The sequence below is a fragment of the Taudactylus pleione genome, unplaced genomic scaffold (assembly GCF_031769625.1).
Source record: "Taudactylus pleione unplaced genomic scaffold, aTauple2 ptg000316l, whole genome shotgun sequence".
Lineage (NCBI taxonomy): Eukaryota > Metazoa > Chordata > Amphibia > Anura > Myobatrachidae > Taudactylus > Taudactylus pleione.
In genome coordinates, this window is record NW_028284717.1 from 9,878,709 (window position 1) to 9,892,057 (window position 13,349).

Below are 13,349 nucleotides of genomic sequence, written 5' to 3' on the forward strand. Positions count from 1 at the left end.
ATCCTCCTGTATGTTATTTACCTTGATGCAGAACCATATTGAAAGAGGAAAAGTTACAAAAACCATCAGAAAAGAAAAAATGATCAGTACAAATCCGAAGCAGTCGATATCTCTCTTTCCTAAAACACAGGAAAATGTCACTTGCAGATTACAGAATATAAAGCATTTCTCCATATTATTATTATTATTATTATTATTATTATTATTATTATTATTATTATTATCCTTTATTTATATGGTGCCACAAGTGTTCCGCAGCGCCTTACATAGTACATAAAACTAGTAAGTGAACAAGAAACAAGTAACTTACAGAACATTACAGTGCAGGACAAGGACACGACTTATATACATTGCTGCAATAGTGATTAAAGCACTCACAATAAGCAGCCGGGAGTTGGCAGTCATGTGTTAGGTGCCCTAATGGGGAGTAAGGAGTAGAAGAAAGTGTAAGGAGAAGCACATGAGGGAAGAGGTTGTAGGAGCATCAAAAGATCTTAGTTACTTTTACTCCTATTTTGTGTAACACAATTTCGCTATTTGCATCATTTATCATGACTTTGGCCTCACTGGTCATTAAATAAAAAATATATATTTTTAATTACAATTCTGGTTATTTACATCACATTTTCATTAGACATTAAAAAACAAATAAACAACATCTGGTTATATATATAATCTGATTTAGATGAGTAATTATAATCAGGGTAACCAAAGAAAGTAACATTGGGAAGTTTGGGTGATGGTGATGGTGATGGTGATGGTGTGGGGATTGGTTTCTGTTATTCACTGAAACTATGAAAAAGTAAATTTTCAAAAGCGAAACAAAATCAATCTGGGCATTTAAGCAGCTGAATGCAGCAAATGCTCTATGTAGGAAAGGATTAATTATTACTCTACAGTGTTCTACACAATGCAGGAAAAGTTGATCATAGCAACCAATCGGCTTCTAGCTATCTGTTTTTTTTATAAAACTTTTATTTCAGGCATAACAATATACACAAAAATAAAAAACAAAACAATGATATATTGCATATACAACAGTAGAGAAAAGAAACCATTAATCCAGTAAAGTATCTAATTCCAGAAATACACTGATACAATTATAGATACAGATAAACCATGAATAAGTAAAAGTTTTATAATTTGTGGTTACAACTGTAAAATTTGAGGTACACATTTTTCTTAAAGAAAAACAGACAAAAGGGTTCAATTTCTAGCTATCATTGTATATACTGTAATGTACTTGATAAATGATAGGTAGAATCTGATTGGTTGGCATGGGTAACATCTCCTATTTAGAAGGTTATACCTCTCACCCAATGTATTTTAATGACAGAAATGTGCATTTTGCTGTGCTCGGTGCTTATTAAAGTGTTCATACTACATAAATTATGAGCTGAGTGTTAGTTTACCGCAGCAATGCGAGTGCATGTAGTTAAATAATTGCAGATGAATGAGATGTTTTACCTGGCAAAGCGTCAGGATCAACGTTGGACCTTTCTGGTTTAGCTTGATCATCTCTTTCCTCCATTTCTGGTTCTACTTTATTAGACTGAATACAGATCAGGCTGTGCGGTCCGGGCTCACTGTGCATTCAGGCAGGATCTTAAAGGGACTTCAGTACGGACTCAGATGCTCATGTGGAAATCTTGTAATCTTCATAGAGGACACGTCTACCTGTGACAAGAAAGTTGTGGAGTGTGCAGAAGTCCACATGAGAAAATCATCACTGCTGCGCTGCCTGGGTAAACAATGACCCGTCACTAAGATATCATATTTATTCCACTTACAACTTTTGTAATATAAGCCCTCAGCATGGGATTTTAACAGTAACAGGATCACCCATCACAATAGCTGAGATCACCTCACTGGGAATTGGGTTTCGCGATTTTCCAATTGGAAGGCACTACCATGTTCTGCTATATGTCAGTGTGCTACCAAGAGGAATGCACGTTTATGGGGCAAGGGCGGGATTTGTCCAATGTTTTTCTTTTAGTAAATATTAAAAGCTGTAAAAGGAATGTTCTGACACCATTTTCTACAGAAACAATTGTTGAGAATATTTTTAAGGTGAACTCCATGTCTGCTGACCTATAATGCTGTGTCATTTATGCTCTTTTCAAAGAATCTTTCATTATTTACTATCACCTAAATTTGGGACCAGAGCTTCCTGTTGAAGCTGTGAGTCACTAGGTCAGTGGTTCTCAAACTCGATCCTCAAGGCACCCTAACGGTCCAGGTTTTAGGAATATCCATGCTTAAACACAGGTGATTTAATTGGTACCTCAGTTAGTGTGATTATATTATCTGTGCACAAGCATGGTTATCATTAAAACCTGGACTGTTAGGGTGCCTTGAGGACTGAGCTTGGGAAACCCTACACTAGGTAGACTGAGGAGTGAAGAAATGTCTCCTGTGTGGAGTAGATGGAGTCACCTTTAACACATCGTCTTGCCGCATTCACCACCTGTCATTAGATTATATAAACTGGAACAATAACCAACGTATAAAAAACAAAAAAACAAACACATGGTCAATTTTTTGTTATTACTCAATAACTTCAGCACTGAAAAGTATACAGCAGTGGATCTCAACTCCAGTCCTAAAGTGCCACCAACAAGTCATGTTTTGTGGATTTCTATAATCATGCACAGGTGAGTGAATCTATTTTGCTGGGTCGGTAACTATCCCACCTGCTTCCACAGACAGAAATCCTCAAAACATGACCTGTTAGAAAAACTTAGGGTTGAGGAATAGAACCACTGGTCTATAGGTTATTCCAAGTTTAGGCTGTGATATCAGCAATGATTATTTGTAACACCTCTAATTTTGTCAGATGTGGTGTATAATACCAACTTCCTAAAAAAAACCTGTGTCTGGTCTTCATCTTTTATAGTAGCTCATAATTTATTTCCTACACAGTGTTATGTTCTCACTGGTTCTCTGGTACTTAGTTGTGGTGCATACAAAGAGTACATAAAGAGGTAAATCTCCTCAGAAACAGTAATAGTAGTAAGTCAAACATAAACTGGCAAGAACCATCAGATACAGTCCAAAATCGGGATAGGAAGCTAACAGATTTATAGGGATTTACAAACCAAGGTCAGGGCAGGTATCAGACAAATATTATTATTGGTATTATTAATTTTTATTTCTATAGTACCACCAAATGTCTGCATTAGCATTCAGGGAAAACTTTCAATAATTCATACAAACAATACAAAATTATACTACAGACAGTACAATGGAAAATGAAACAGTTAAATATTTAGATAGTGAGTGACACATAATAACAGTAGCATACAATGACCCAGTGTCCTGGGAAGAGCAACAGAAAAGTTCAGCGACGCTGACTCTAAGGGGAATATTTACTGCCCATAGCAACCAATCACATTCTAGCTATTATCTTCTAGAAGGTGCTAGATAAATGTTAATTAGAATCTGAGTGGCTGCTATGGGCAACATCTCCATTTCTTTTAACCTGCACTTTAGTAAATATACCCCTAAGTGAGAGAGTACTTGAGATAAGGATAGTTCAGAGTAAGGATAAAGATGGTGGATTTTAGAGGGGATAGGAGGCAAAAAGGAAGACCATAGAGTAGGAGGTTGCAACAGTCCAGTTGATAGAAAGGGCAGGATTAAGAGATTTGGTAGCCTCCCTCCAGTATGACTAATGGTCTGTTCCTGGAGATTTTATGGAGGTGAAAACTTCAGGATTGGTATATAGAATGAATGTATCACATTGCAAGCAGAAGATTTTCAAAAGTTAAATGAAAACTTGTAAGTTTGCAATGGTTCATATGCAGCAGGATGAACAGTTTGCTGAAATCACAATCAGGCCCTGTACGTGAATCGTGCTACACATATAAAGATCTGAGAGACTGATTCAGCACGGATCGCAGCTGCGTAATCGCATGCAATGTATCTGTGAGAATATGCTAATGTCTGCCACCACTCAGCCAGGGTAGAGACGCCCACATCTGTAATATCTCACAGTCTTGCGTATACATCGGTATCATCGGACATCAGCCCCTCACGTATAATTACAGCAGATCTCAGAATATGCAAGTCTCGTTGCACGCAGTGAGTAGTAGGAAATCGCAGTGGCTAATTTATGCATGCCCATGCAATGGCATTCAAACGGACAGACACGCTTGCAATCACTCCCCTATCACCACCCCCAAATGCTCACAGCCTGTCACTCATTTTGCGATGGATTCCTCAGTGCATCTGTAATCGCAGTGCAATCACCACGCACGCACAGTGCGGTGTACATGCATGCACAGTACACAACAATCGGCTGATCGGCGTATGCTGTTGCAATTGCGATCCCTGCTGAATAAGGCCCTGAGATCGTAATTTTATAATAAGGAAATATCAGCCATTACAATCTACAGCTTGCAATATGATCATTGCAATTGAATTTCCCCCTCCATAGCCATGTGCCCGCACCTGATTAGGTATCACACCAATAAGCAGCAATACAGAGAACATTTTCCACTTACCAAGCGGTGATGTCTGCAGATTATATAGTTCCCAGCTCATGGTTTTGGGACTAAATGTAAATGAAAGGCTGCACTTGATTGGGTGGCTGCAATGGTCTAGCATATGCTCTGTGCTGCCTTTCATAGTAATCCATTCCTGTGTTGTGTATGGGCCTGGTCTATAAGCTCCAGGCAGAGAGATAAGCAGATTGATGGGAGGCGGGAGAAGCTGGATCTCTGAAACAGATTATCAAATTAAAAGACTTAATATATTTGACGAGTATTACTAGGCTTCAGAAGGGCAATATTCAACACGTGATAAAGTCTGTGCTGGAATGGAAGAAACTGAAAGTAACAAGGTACTATTTTACATAAAGGCATACGGATAAGTACAGTATAGCCTCCTTTTAGAAGTGGTCTGTTGTATCTAAATAATGAAAATATTGGTAGTGGCCTTTGCCACTAAACCACCATCCAGCCTCGGACATGAACTCCTTAATGTTAGGGACGCTGGTATAGAGGAGCCTTGAAGCTGGCCCAGCGCTTAATCATATATTTGCAAATGTATGCAACCAATACCTCTGAATTTCTATTATCATGTAGGATTCAAGTATTTTTGCTAATATTGCTGCAGTGTGCTGGAGGGAATCTTCTTTTTTCTGTGGTTCAGTATAAACCCTGCCCTTTACAAACACCTGAGCAATATCATTAAGCTGATGTGAGCGACCACCATACTTTCTATTTGATTATCTTTCTTCCATTACCTGAATATCCTGGTGGAACTGTTCACCCTGTTCTTCGCTTAAAACTCCTAGATTGGACGGGAAGTGATCTAAATGGCTGTACAAAAAAATGTACTTTAATACTCATGTTGGCACCTACTTTCTCAAAACATTTTAGCATGTTGTGGACTAATTCATGATAGCTGTATGCCTAAAAAATGTTGAATGATAGACACATAACTCAGCCATGCTTCAGATTCGGTTTCAGTCATAGATGTGGTCAAATTTGGATCCTTCACCAGTTTCCGTATCTGTGGGCCATCAAAAATTCTTGCCTTTCATTTTTCAATACTAAGAGATGGAAATGTTCGACAAATATATGTGAAACAATCGCCTGACTTGTCCAATGCTTTTACAAATTGTTTCATTAAACCCAGTTTGATATGGAGAGGTGGCAGTATGATTTTTTTCCTGTCAATTAAGGGCTCATGAATGATGTTGGCTTCTCCAAGTTATAACTTCTCTTGGAGGCCATACGGTTTGCTGCCGATCAGCAAATTGTATGTATGTATATATATATATATATATATATTGGTTGTATTATATAGCACACACTTTTGGGGGGGCGCTGTAGCACGCTCGTGCTCCGGGCACCCTGGCCACATGCTACACCTCTGATGCTACTCTAATGGTGGGTACACACTGGGCGATATTACAGAGCGACTGCACGATTATGACATCGTAATCGTGCAATCGCTCAGTAATCGTGCACAAATCGTGCACTTTTATGTCGGAAACGACCAGCGATGCGCACTCCCGCTGGTCATTTCCGACATTGTCCATCGCCTGAACATGCAGCACAACCTGACGACCTCGTCAGGTTGCTGCATGTTGGGGAATGGGGGAGAGAGCCCGGCGCTGAACGATTTTGTTAATGATATCGTTCAGCGGCTGTGCTCAATGTCATGAACGACATTGAGCACAGCCTGCCGGGGACACACTACACGATATCGGTCAGGGAGCATATCGTGTAGTGTGTACGCACCATAACTCTTTGTACATATCATCCATCCCTACATTTTGACGTTTTTGTTCTATCCCCTAAATAAATCTTTGTTAACACTCCCTCGCCGCTGAAGGTCTTGTATATCCTGGGAAGAGCCTTTTTTCTGCCATTTGCACATTGCATTGCATCAATATCACTATTTTGTTAGGCAGCATTGATTTCTTCAAAAAATATCATTCATCTCTTGCTACTTTTTTTAATATGTCCAATAAAGTGTTTTTTTTTGTTTTTTTTCTTGCTATTACAAGAAGGTAAACTAAAATCAAATGTATATACATTTGTTTTTATACACACCACAAATAAATACTTTGTTGTTCTTACTTCGACATTAATCCACTTTTTCAATACAGAAAAAATTTAGGAATTCTTTGTTTCACTACAAAGGGGTCTATTCTTGAAGCTGTGAAAGTCCTTTATCAGTGATAACAGGGCTTTTCACTGCTTCGTCCTAGTCACAGAAGGGGTTACTGTAGAGAAATCTAAGTTTTCTCCAGCGGTGCCCCAGCTCTGTGTCAGGATCAGTTCCCCATACAGTAATAGGGGAGAGCGATTCATAGACGCACAGAAGGCATTGCATTTCACTTATACTTATTTCTCCATCTCAGTATGGCGGTGATAGCCTCCTGAGGGGAGAAGAGCAGGGAAGACAGCGGTCTCCTTACCTTCTCCCCACCCCCTTCCCTGACACCGGCCAATCAGCGATGCCCAGGGAGAAAGTGGGAGGGAGAAAAACTCCCCTGCCCCCTATGTGTTACAGGGACGTTCTCTAGAGTATAGTGAAGCCGGGTCACCTCACTCTGCTGACTGGCCGGTGCCTCCACTGCCGGCTCGCTCTGCCTCCACCCCGCCGGCACTGTCCTGTTTATAGAGTGACTAATAAAGTGTCCCGTGACTCCTCACTCTGCTTACTGGCCGCTGACACTGCCCCCTCTGCCGGCTCACTCTGCCTCCAGACCGCCAGCTCTCTGTCCTATGTTTAGATGAATGAAGTGATCCGGTATATGCCGTGTCACTTCAGACTACTTATTGCCCATCACCCCGCCAACTCTATCCGACGGAACTGCCCGGCGCACACTCCGCCCGATGCCCACTAGGACTATAGTACGCTGCCTCCAAGATGACCCAGTGCACGTGCCGGCCATGAAAGGGGAAAAAAAAACATTGTCTATCGAGAAGACCAGACCATGGTTTAACGTATCGCTTCGCAAGACAGGTAAGGTACATGAATCGCTACTTAGCCTTGCTGTAGATCGCATCGAACAGATGCAATCTATAGTGAAAAGTAGCCATTCTGTAAAGGGCAGCACATCTTCATGAATAGATTCCACAATCTGCTCTTGAAAACGATACAACGTAATTGGCATGGCCAGCTCTAGGGGTGTTCGACCAGTGCGGTCACACAGGAGTGCCACCCGTAGAGGGCAGCATCGCTCCCCAGCATCCCGATTTCAGCGGGACAGTACTGTCCCGCTGTTCCACCCGCGGGCCGAAGTGGCCTGTGGGTGGTCAAATCGGGAGGCTGGGGACCCACAGCGGCGGTGCCGGACCCCCAAAGAGTGAATGGATGCCGCGCGCATGCGCGCGGCAACCATCCACTGACGGAAGGGCTGGGGGAAGCCCAGCCAGTGACGAAGTGTTGGGCTTTACCCCCAGCCTGACGTTATTTGGAGGCATGTCATGCGGGCACGCCTCCAAATAGCGTCACAGGGGGCGTGGCCTATGGTAATTAGGCCACGCCCCCAAATTCGTTCGTGCGCTCAGGGTTAGGGCGCTCTCTCAAGAGCCGGCACAGGGTGCTCAGAACCATGGAGCCGGCTCAGGTAATGGGGATGAGTTGAGAGCAAAACAAACAAGAGCAGGTAACTTTGGTAAAACCATTCTGCACTGCCGTTGGGACAGATTTAAAATGTGCAGAGATGTGGGAGGGGGCGTGTCCACACTGAAATCTAAACTGCAGTGTAATGCTGGGTACGCACTGGCAGATATACTGGGCGATCAATTGATCGGCCAATATATTGTGTGCCCGTCGGCCAGTGTGTACCAGCTATATGTCTGTGAACAACGTTGTTCTGCAGATATATCTGTCCATCGTGCTGTGTGTACGGACGATCAGCCAAAGCCCATACCCTTGCAGCGGCGGCTGCGGTGCGACCACAGGTCAGCGGGACCCATGGCCAAATTGTATATTTTGTGTACAGTTTTGGTCATTGTCTACTGATCACTAGATAGCAACTACTTTACTAAGGGGGAAAATCGCTGAATAGAGGAGACTCTCTTCATTCAAATGTGGGTACTGCCACATGTACAGGTGCAATTAAGGGGGTAATAGGTGTCCTCTCACCCATATCTGGAAAACTTATGTTCTTCTTAGTGCAGGGTAATATTGTCCATTAATCACCAAACAATAGCTTCAAGGTGCCCTACATCATATGAAAGAGGGCTATTCCCATGTGTCATTATGGGGGTAATGGAGCAAGTAGTGCCCTCCCGCCCATATTTGTGCAGGGTAATATGCTGAAGTTACAAAAGTCATGGGATAGCAGTATTTAAAGGTAAAGGTAGGTGGCAGTTTGAACACAGGCTAGGCTGCTCATGGCAAGGTGACATGAATTATGGGAGTTCAAAGGGGGCATGATAGTGGGTGCCCAACGGATAGGACATTCCACTTCCAAAGTTGTGTGGACATTCAACAGTCCTCAATTTTCAGTGTCACATGTGTACCTAGAATACCTCATGAAAGACTTTACCACCCTCCATGGACAGTGCAGTAGCCAACCATGGGTAGTGATTGTAACAAGTGGCATCTGGCCAGAATTGTCCATGTTAACAGGCAAGAGACACTGGCTCAAATCACATCCACATTCAATGCAGGAGGTACCAGATGCATATCCAGAAGGTTAGTGCAGCATAAGCTTACATGGGATATGGGTGCAGAAGACCCACCAGAGTGCCCCTGCTCACACTACGATACCAGACATAGCACCTCACCTGGGCTTGTGATGTCGCTAATTGGACCCTGGAGGACTCGCAACATGTGGCGTGGTCCGATGAGTCATGGTCCCAGTTGTTTTGGGCTGATGGTAGGGTTTGGGTGTAGCGCAGGCCCCATGAAGCCATGGACCACAGTTGTCAATATGGCACCATGTAGGCTGGTGGTGGTTCCAAATTATGTGGGATGTGTTCCCGTGGCATGGGTTGGGTCCACTAGTCTGCCCGAACACATCACTGAAAAGTAACCACTATGTTGCATTGCTTGATGATCATTTGCAGCCCTTCATGGACTTCATGTATCCCCACAACGATGGAATATTCCAGCAGAATAATGCACCATGTTATAGGTCCCAAGTTCTCCAGAATTGGTTTGAGGAGCTTTCTGGAGAGACGAATAGTGTGGTCACCAAGTTCGCCCAACATGAACTCATTTGAGCATTTATGGGACGTGGTGGAGAGGTTCATTCGCACCCAAGATCCTGAACATACAAATATCAGGGAGTTGCGGAAGCTATCAAGATGGTATGGGTCAAAATCTCTCCAAAGATCTTTCATCCACTTGTGGAATTGATGCCATGTCGAGTTGCTGCATTTTGCCGGGCTAGAGGGCATCCTACACCATACTAGGCATTTATCCCATGACTTTTGGTACTTCAGTGTATTGTCTGATGATGTGCAGCCCCAGAATTTATGGATGCCAGGATGGGAGATATATTCGCCAACCGTGAACTAGTTAACTCACTGATCTCTGGCCATTACCATTTCTAGGGGCTCTTTTTTCTAACAAGAAGTCGCCTATCTTTCTAAGTGAAACAGTTGAGGAGATGTAGGGACTTAAAGTCCCTACCCATACCATCTTGATAGCTTCCGCAACTCCCTGATATTTGTATGTTCAGGATCTTGGGTGCGAATGAACCTCTCCACCACGTCCCATAAATGCTCAAATGAGTTCATGTTGGGCGAACTTGGTGACCACACTATTCGTCTCTCCAGAAAGGACTTAAAGTCCCTACCTCCATACATTTCAGTCATAATTGCGTTTTTCACCAAAGTGACATTATCAAGCATGCATATGACAATCATTGCCAGCTGCCAAGAGTCCCCATCGATTGCCAGGACAATTGGTGTTAAGGTATATTGATTACATTTTTATTACTGCCACCGATAACTGTGGAGGATAACTGGGACTCATCCTCTACAGTTTTGGGTACATGCAGAGGGTGAGTCCCACTCAATCTCCATAGTTTAGGGTTCATAAACTGAGGACGTGACTATTGGATTATTTTACCTCTCTCGGAAATGGGATGGGTGATAGTCTCTATCTTAAATAATAAGGAGAGTCTACTTTGTGCCCCAAATATGTCATTTATTTGTGAATATTACTTTCATTTGTAACCAGAAATTTGTACGTAGTTTACTGCTCCTTATACCAGACATGTGCAATCATCTGGCCCGGACCATAAGTGGGATCCCAGAATGTATTTGGAGTCCCTTGATTGTCAGATATGTAATACATTATGACATTGGACAAGCACTTCTTGTGGGTTACCAGAACATGCTAACATTTGGAGTGAAAGAACAACCAGCTATAGAAAAAAAATATTACAAAGCCATTACTTTAATCACCTCTCTTTTTACACTACAAGATTTTTCATCTGTAACAACTGCGTAACACAGGGCCGTAGCTAGGGTAGTGCGGCCGGTGCCTTCGCACAGGGCACCACAGGTCAGGGGGCGCTGTTTGGGCCTGTCAAATTTCTGTTTATTATCATTCTTGCTTGTTGCTTCCTCTTATTACATCCCCAGCATCTCCTGGCCTCCCCTAGCTCTTCCCTGGCCCTTCCCCATGAAGCCATTGCCCATTATGTCCCTTTGAAAAATGAGGGGGGCGCCAATGCTCTTACTGGCACAGGGCACCAAAAAGTCTAGTTACGGCGCTGGCGTAACATGACATTACATGATGCTATTAATGTAGAATATCTTCAATTTTATTTTAAATAAAAGTACTTCCCCACCCGCTTTGCAGGATTGTCGGTTGTTGTATGAGGCTGAGGGGTTCTCCCAGACTAATGATCCGTACACATGTAGCGATCTGCCAGCGATACGATATCGCTGGCAGATCGTTATGCACCCTCGCTGGTATGCTGGATGATCAATATCGATCATCCAGCACCAGCACACCACCAACTTGCCGACGACTACAGCGAGCCGCGATCGTCGATCGCAGGTCCATATAGTTACTTGCTCTAAATTGAGAAGGTTGACCAGCATGCACGGCCGATGGATGATATCGCTATGGTCCATACGTGGCCGCGCATCGCTGGTCGATGGTAAGTTGGTAGGGACCATTTAAAAGAACGATTTGAAAGATAATGGTAAAGATAACGATATCGTTATCTTTCAAATCGTCCTTTTAAATCGCTACGTGTTTACGCACCATAACACAAAAGAAGTTGAAAAACTCTGAACAGAACATTACTCTAACAGTAAATATTATAGTAATATAATGTAATTAAGTACCTACTGTACATTGTATTTTGGTAACATCCAAAACAGACACACGCGCAGACATTGTATCATGAAACATGCAGTGATGCAGTCTGTTACATGGCATAACAGACAAGAGGAGCAGCAATCACTATGACTGCAACCCCAGAGAGTCAGTCCCTCAGTTGGCACTGTGCTTATTATAACCAGGTCTGTACTGCAGGCCACCCAACTCAGATGTATGGAGAAGCAAACGTGTTATAAAATAGTATCCAGCAACTTTGGCAAATAAAGAAAAATTAAAAGGTCACACAAATAACACAGTTCAGACCCGCTCAAGTTATGTTCAGTAACCTGCAGCCAGTATCGCAGCGGCAGTGCCATCCGTAGCGTCCACAGGAAGGCGCCCTGCTATGTGTACAAATGCCGAAGCATTATTAAGATGCTCCAGGCACTTTTGCACTCACGGGTGCTGGAGACCCCACCCCATATATGCAACGTCATGACGCTATGCGCAAAGGAGGAGGGAATGGCACAGGGAACTGTTAAGCCCTGTTATGACCCTGTACGGCCACAAATACCACATTATAGCAAACTATGCATGCACAGAAGGTAAATAACACATATTTGCATATCTCTAGCGATTCTGAGTTACTTGGATATTAGCCGGATCTCTCTATGGGGGAAATGTATCAAATCTTGAAGAGAGAGAAAGTACCAACCAATCAGCTTCTAACTGTAATTTTTGTAGTGAAACCTATAACGTGTTTGCAAAGAAGTAAAAAAGACCAAAATCCTTTTCTAGGATACACTTGACAAAATGACAATTAAACGTTTAAAACGTAACTTTTAATTTAATTTATAGTACCCCATAAACATATTATTAATACGGGATATATATACTGAAAGTAGTTAGAAGCACATGCTTTTAAGTAGTTAAAACCATTAAATAAAAAAAGATATACTGTATATATCTCGTGATAGCCAATGCTACACTTTCAATTGGCGAACATATGATTTCCCAAATAATTTAGTATGCTCACATCAATGTGTAATATGTATATAGGCAAAATAGTGGCTGACCCCTAGTGTTCAATCATCATATTGCACTTAATATAAAGTGTAATAGGTATCAGTGATATGCGGCGAGGTCAATGGCTGGGGAGGCACACATGGAGATAGGTCTGAGTGCTGGGAGCCTGTCTCACCCCCTCCTCACTGTAACTCTCCCCTAACTACACTAAGCTTCAGTGTCCATTGATTCTCCTACCTTCATCACTGTGCCTTCTCTTGCTGCTGCTGACTGAGCTCCAACTCTAAGCAGTGCAGTGCACTTCCTGGTCACATGACACATCCAAGGTGTCAATCAGTGCTCAAGGCACACCCCCCATACTCAGAGGCATGCCTCTATTAGCTCTCTTTCTATGCAGCTTGTTGCCAGTGGTGTGGCCCCACCCCCAGCTCTGCAAGCAGTGTCTGACTATACAGAAGCAAAGCTGAGCTGTTGCTGCCTCATCTCTTTTCTCCCTGCAGTCCCAAGGAGCTCCACAAAGCTGGTGAGTGTTAACTATAAAAATTATTACAATAAACAAAGAAGAT

At 42.7% G+C, this 13,349-nt stretch overlaps 1 protein-coding gene across 1 annotated transcript in view; it reads right to left on the reverse strand.

Moving 5' to 3' along the window:
* LOC148510563 (stomatin-like) overlaps positions 1 to 1,594 on the reverse strand; it is a 37,106-nt gene extending 35,512 nt beyond the window's left edge. The window contains exons 1-2 of the mRNA XM_088442726.1: positions 1,468 to 1,594; positions 22 to 119 (exon numbers count right to left, since the gene is read on the reverse strand). Coding sequence (XP_088298852.1) covers positions 22 to 119; positions 1,468 to 1,594 — 225 coding nt within the window. The remainder of the gene's footprint in view (positions 1 to 21; positions 120 to 1,467) is intronic.
* Between the last annotated feature and the right edge of the window lie 11,755 nt (positions 1,595 to 13,349).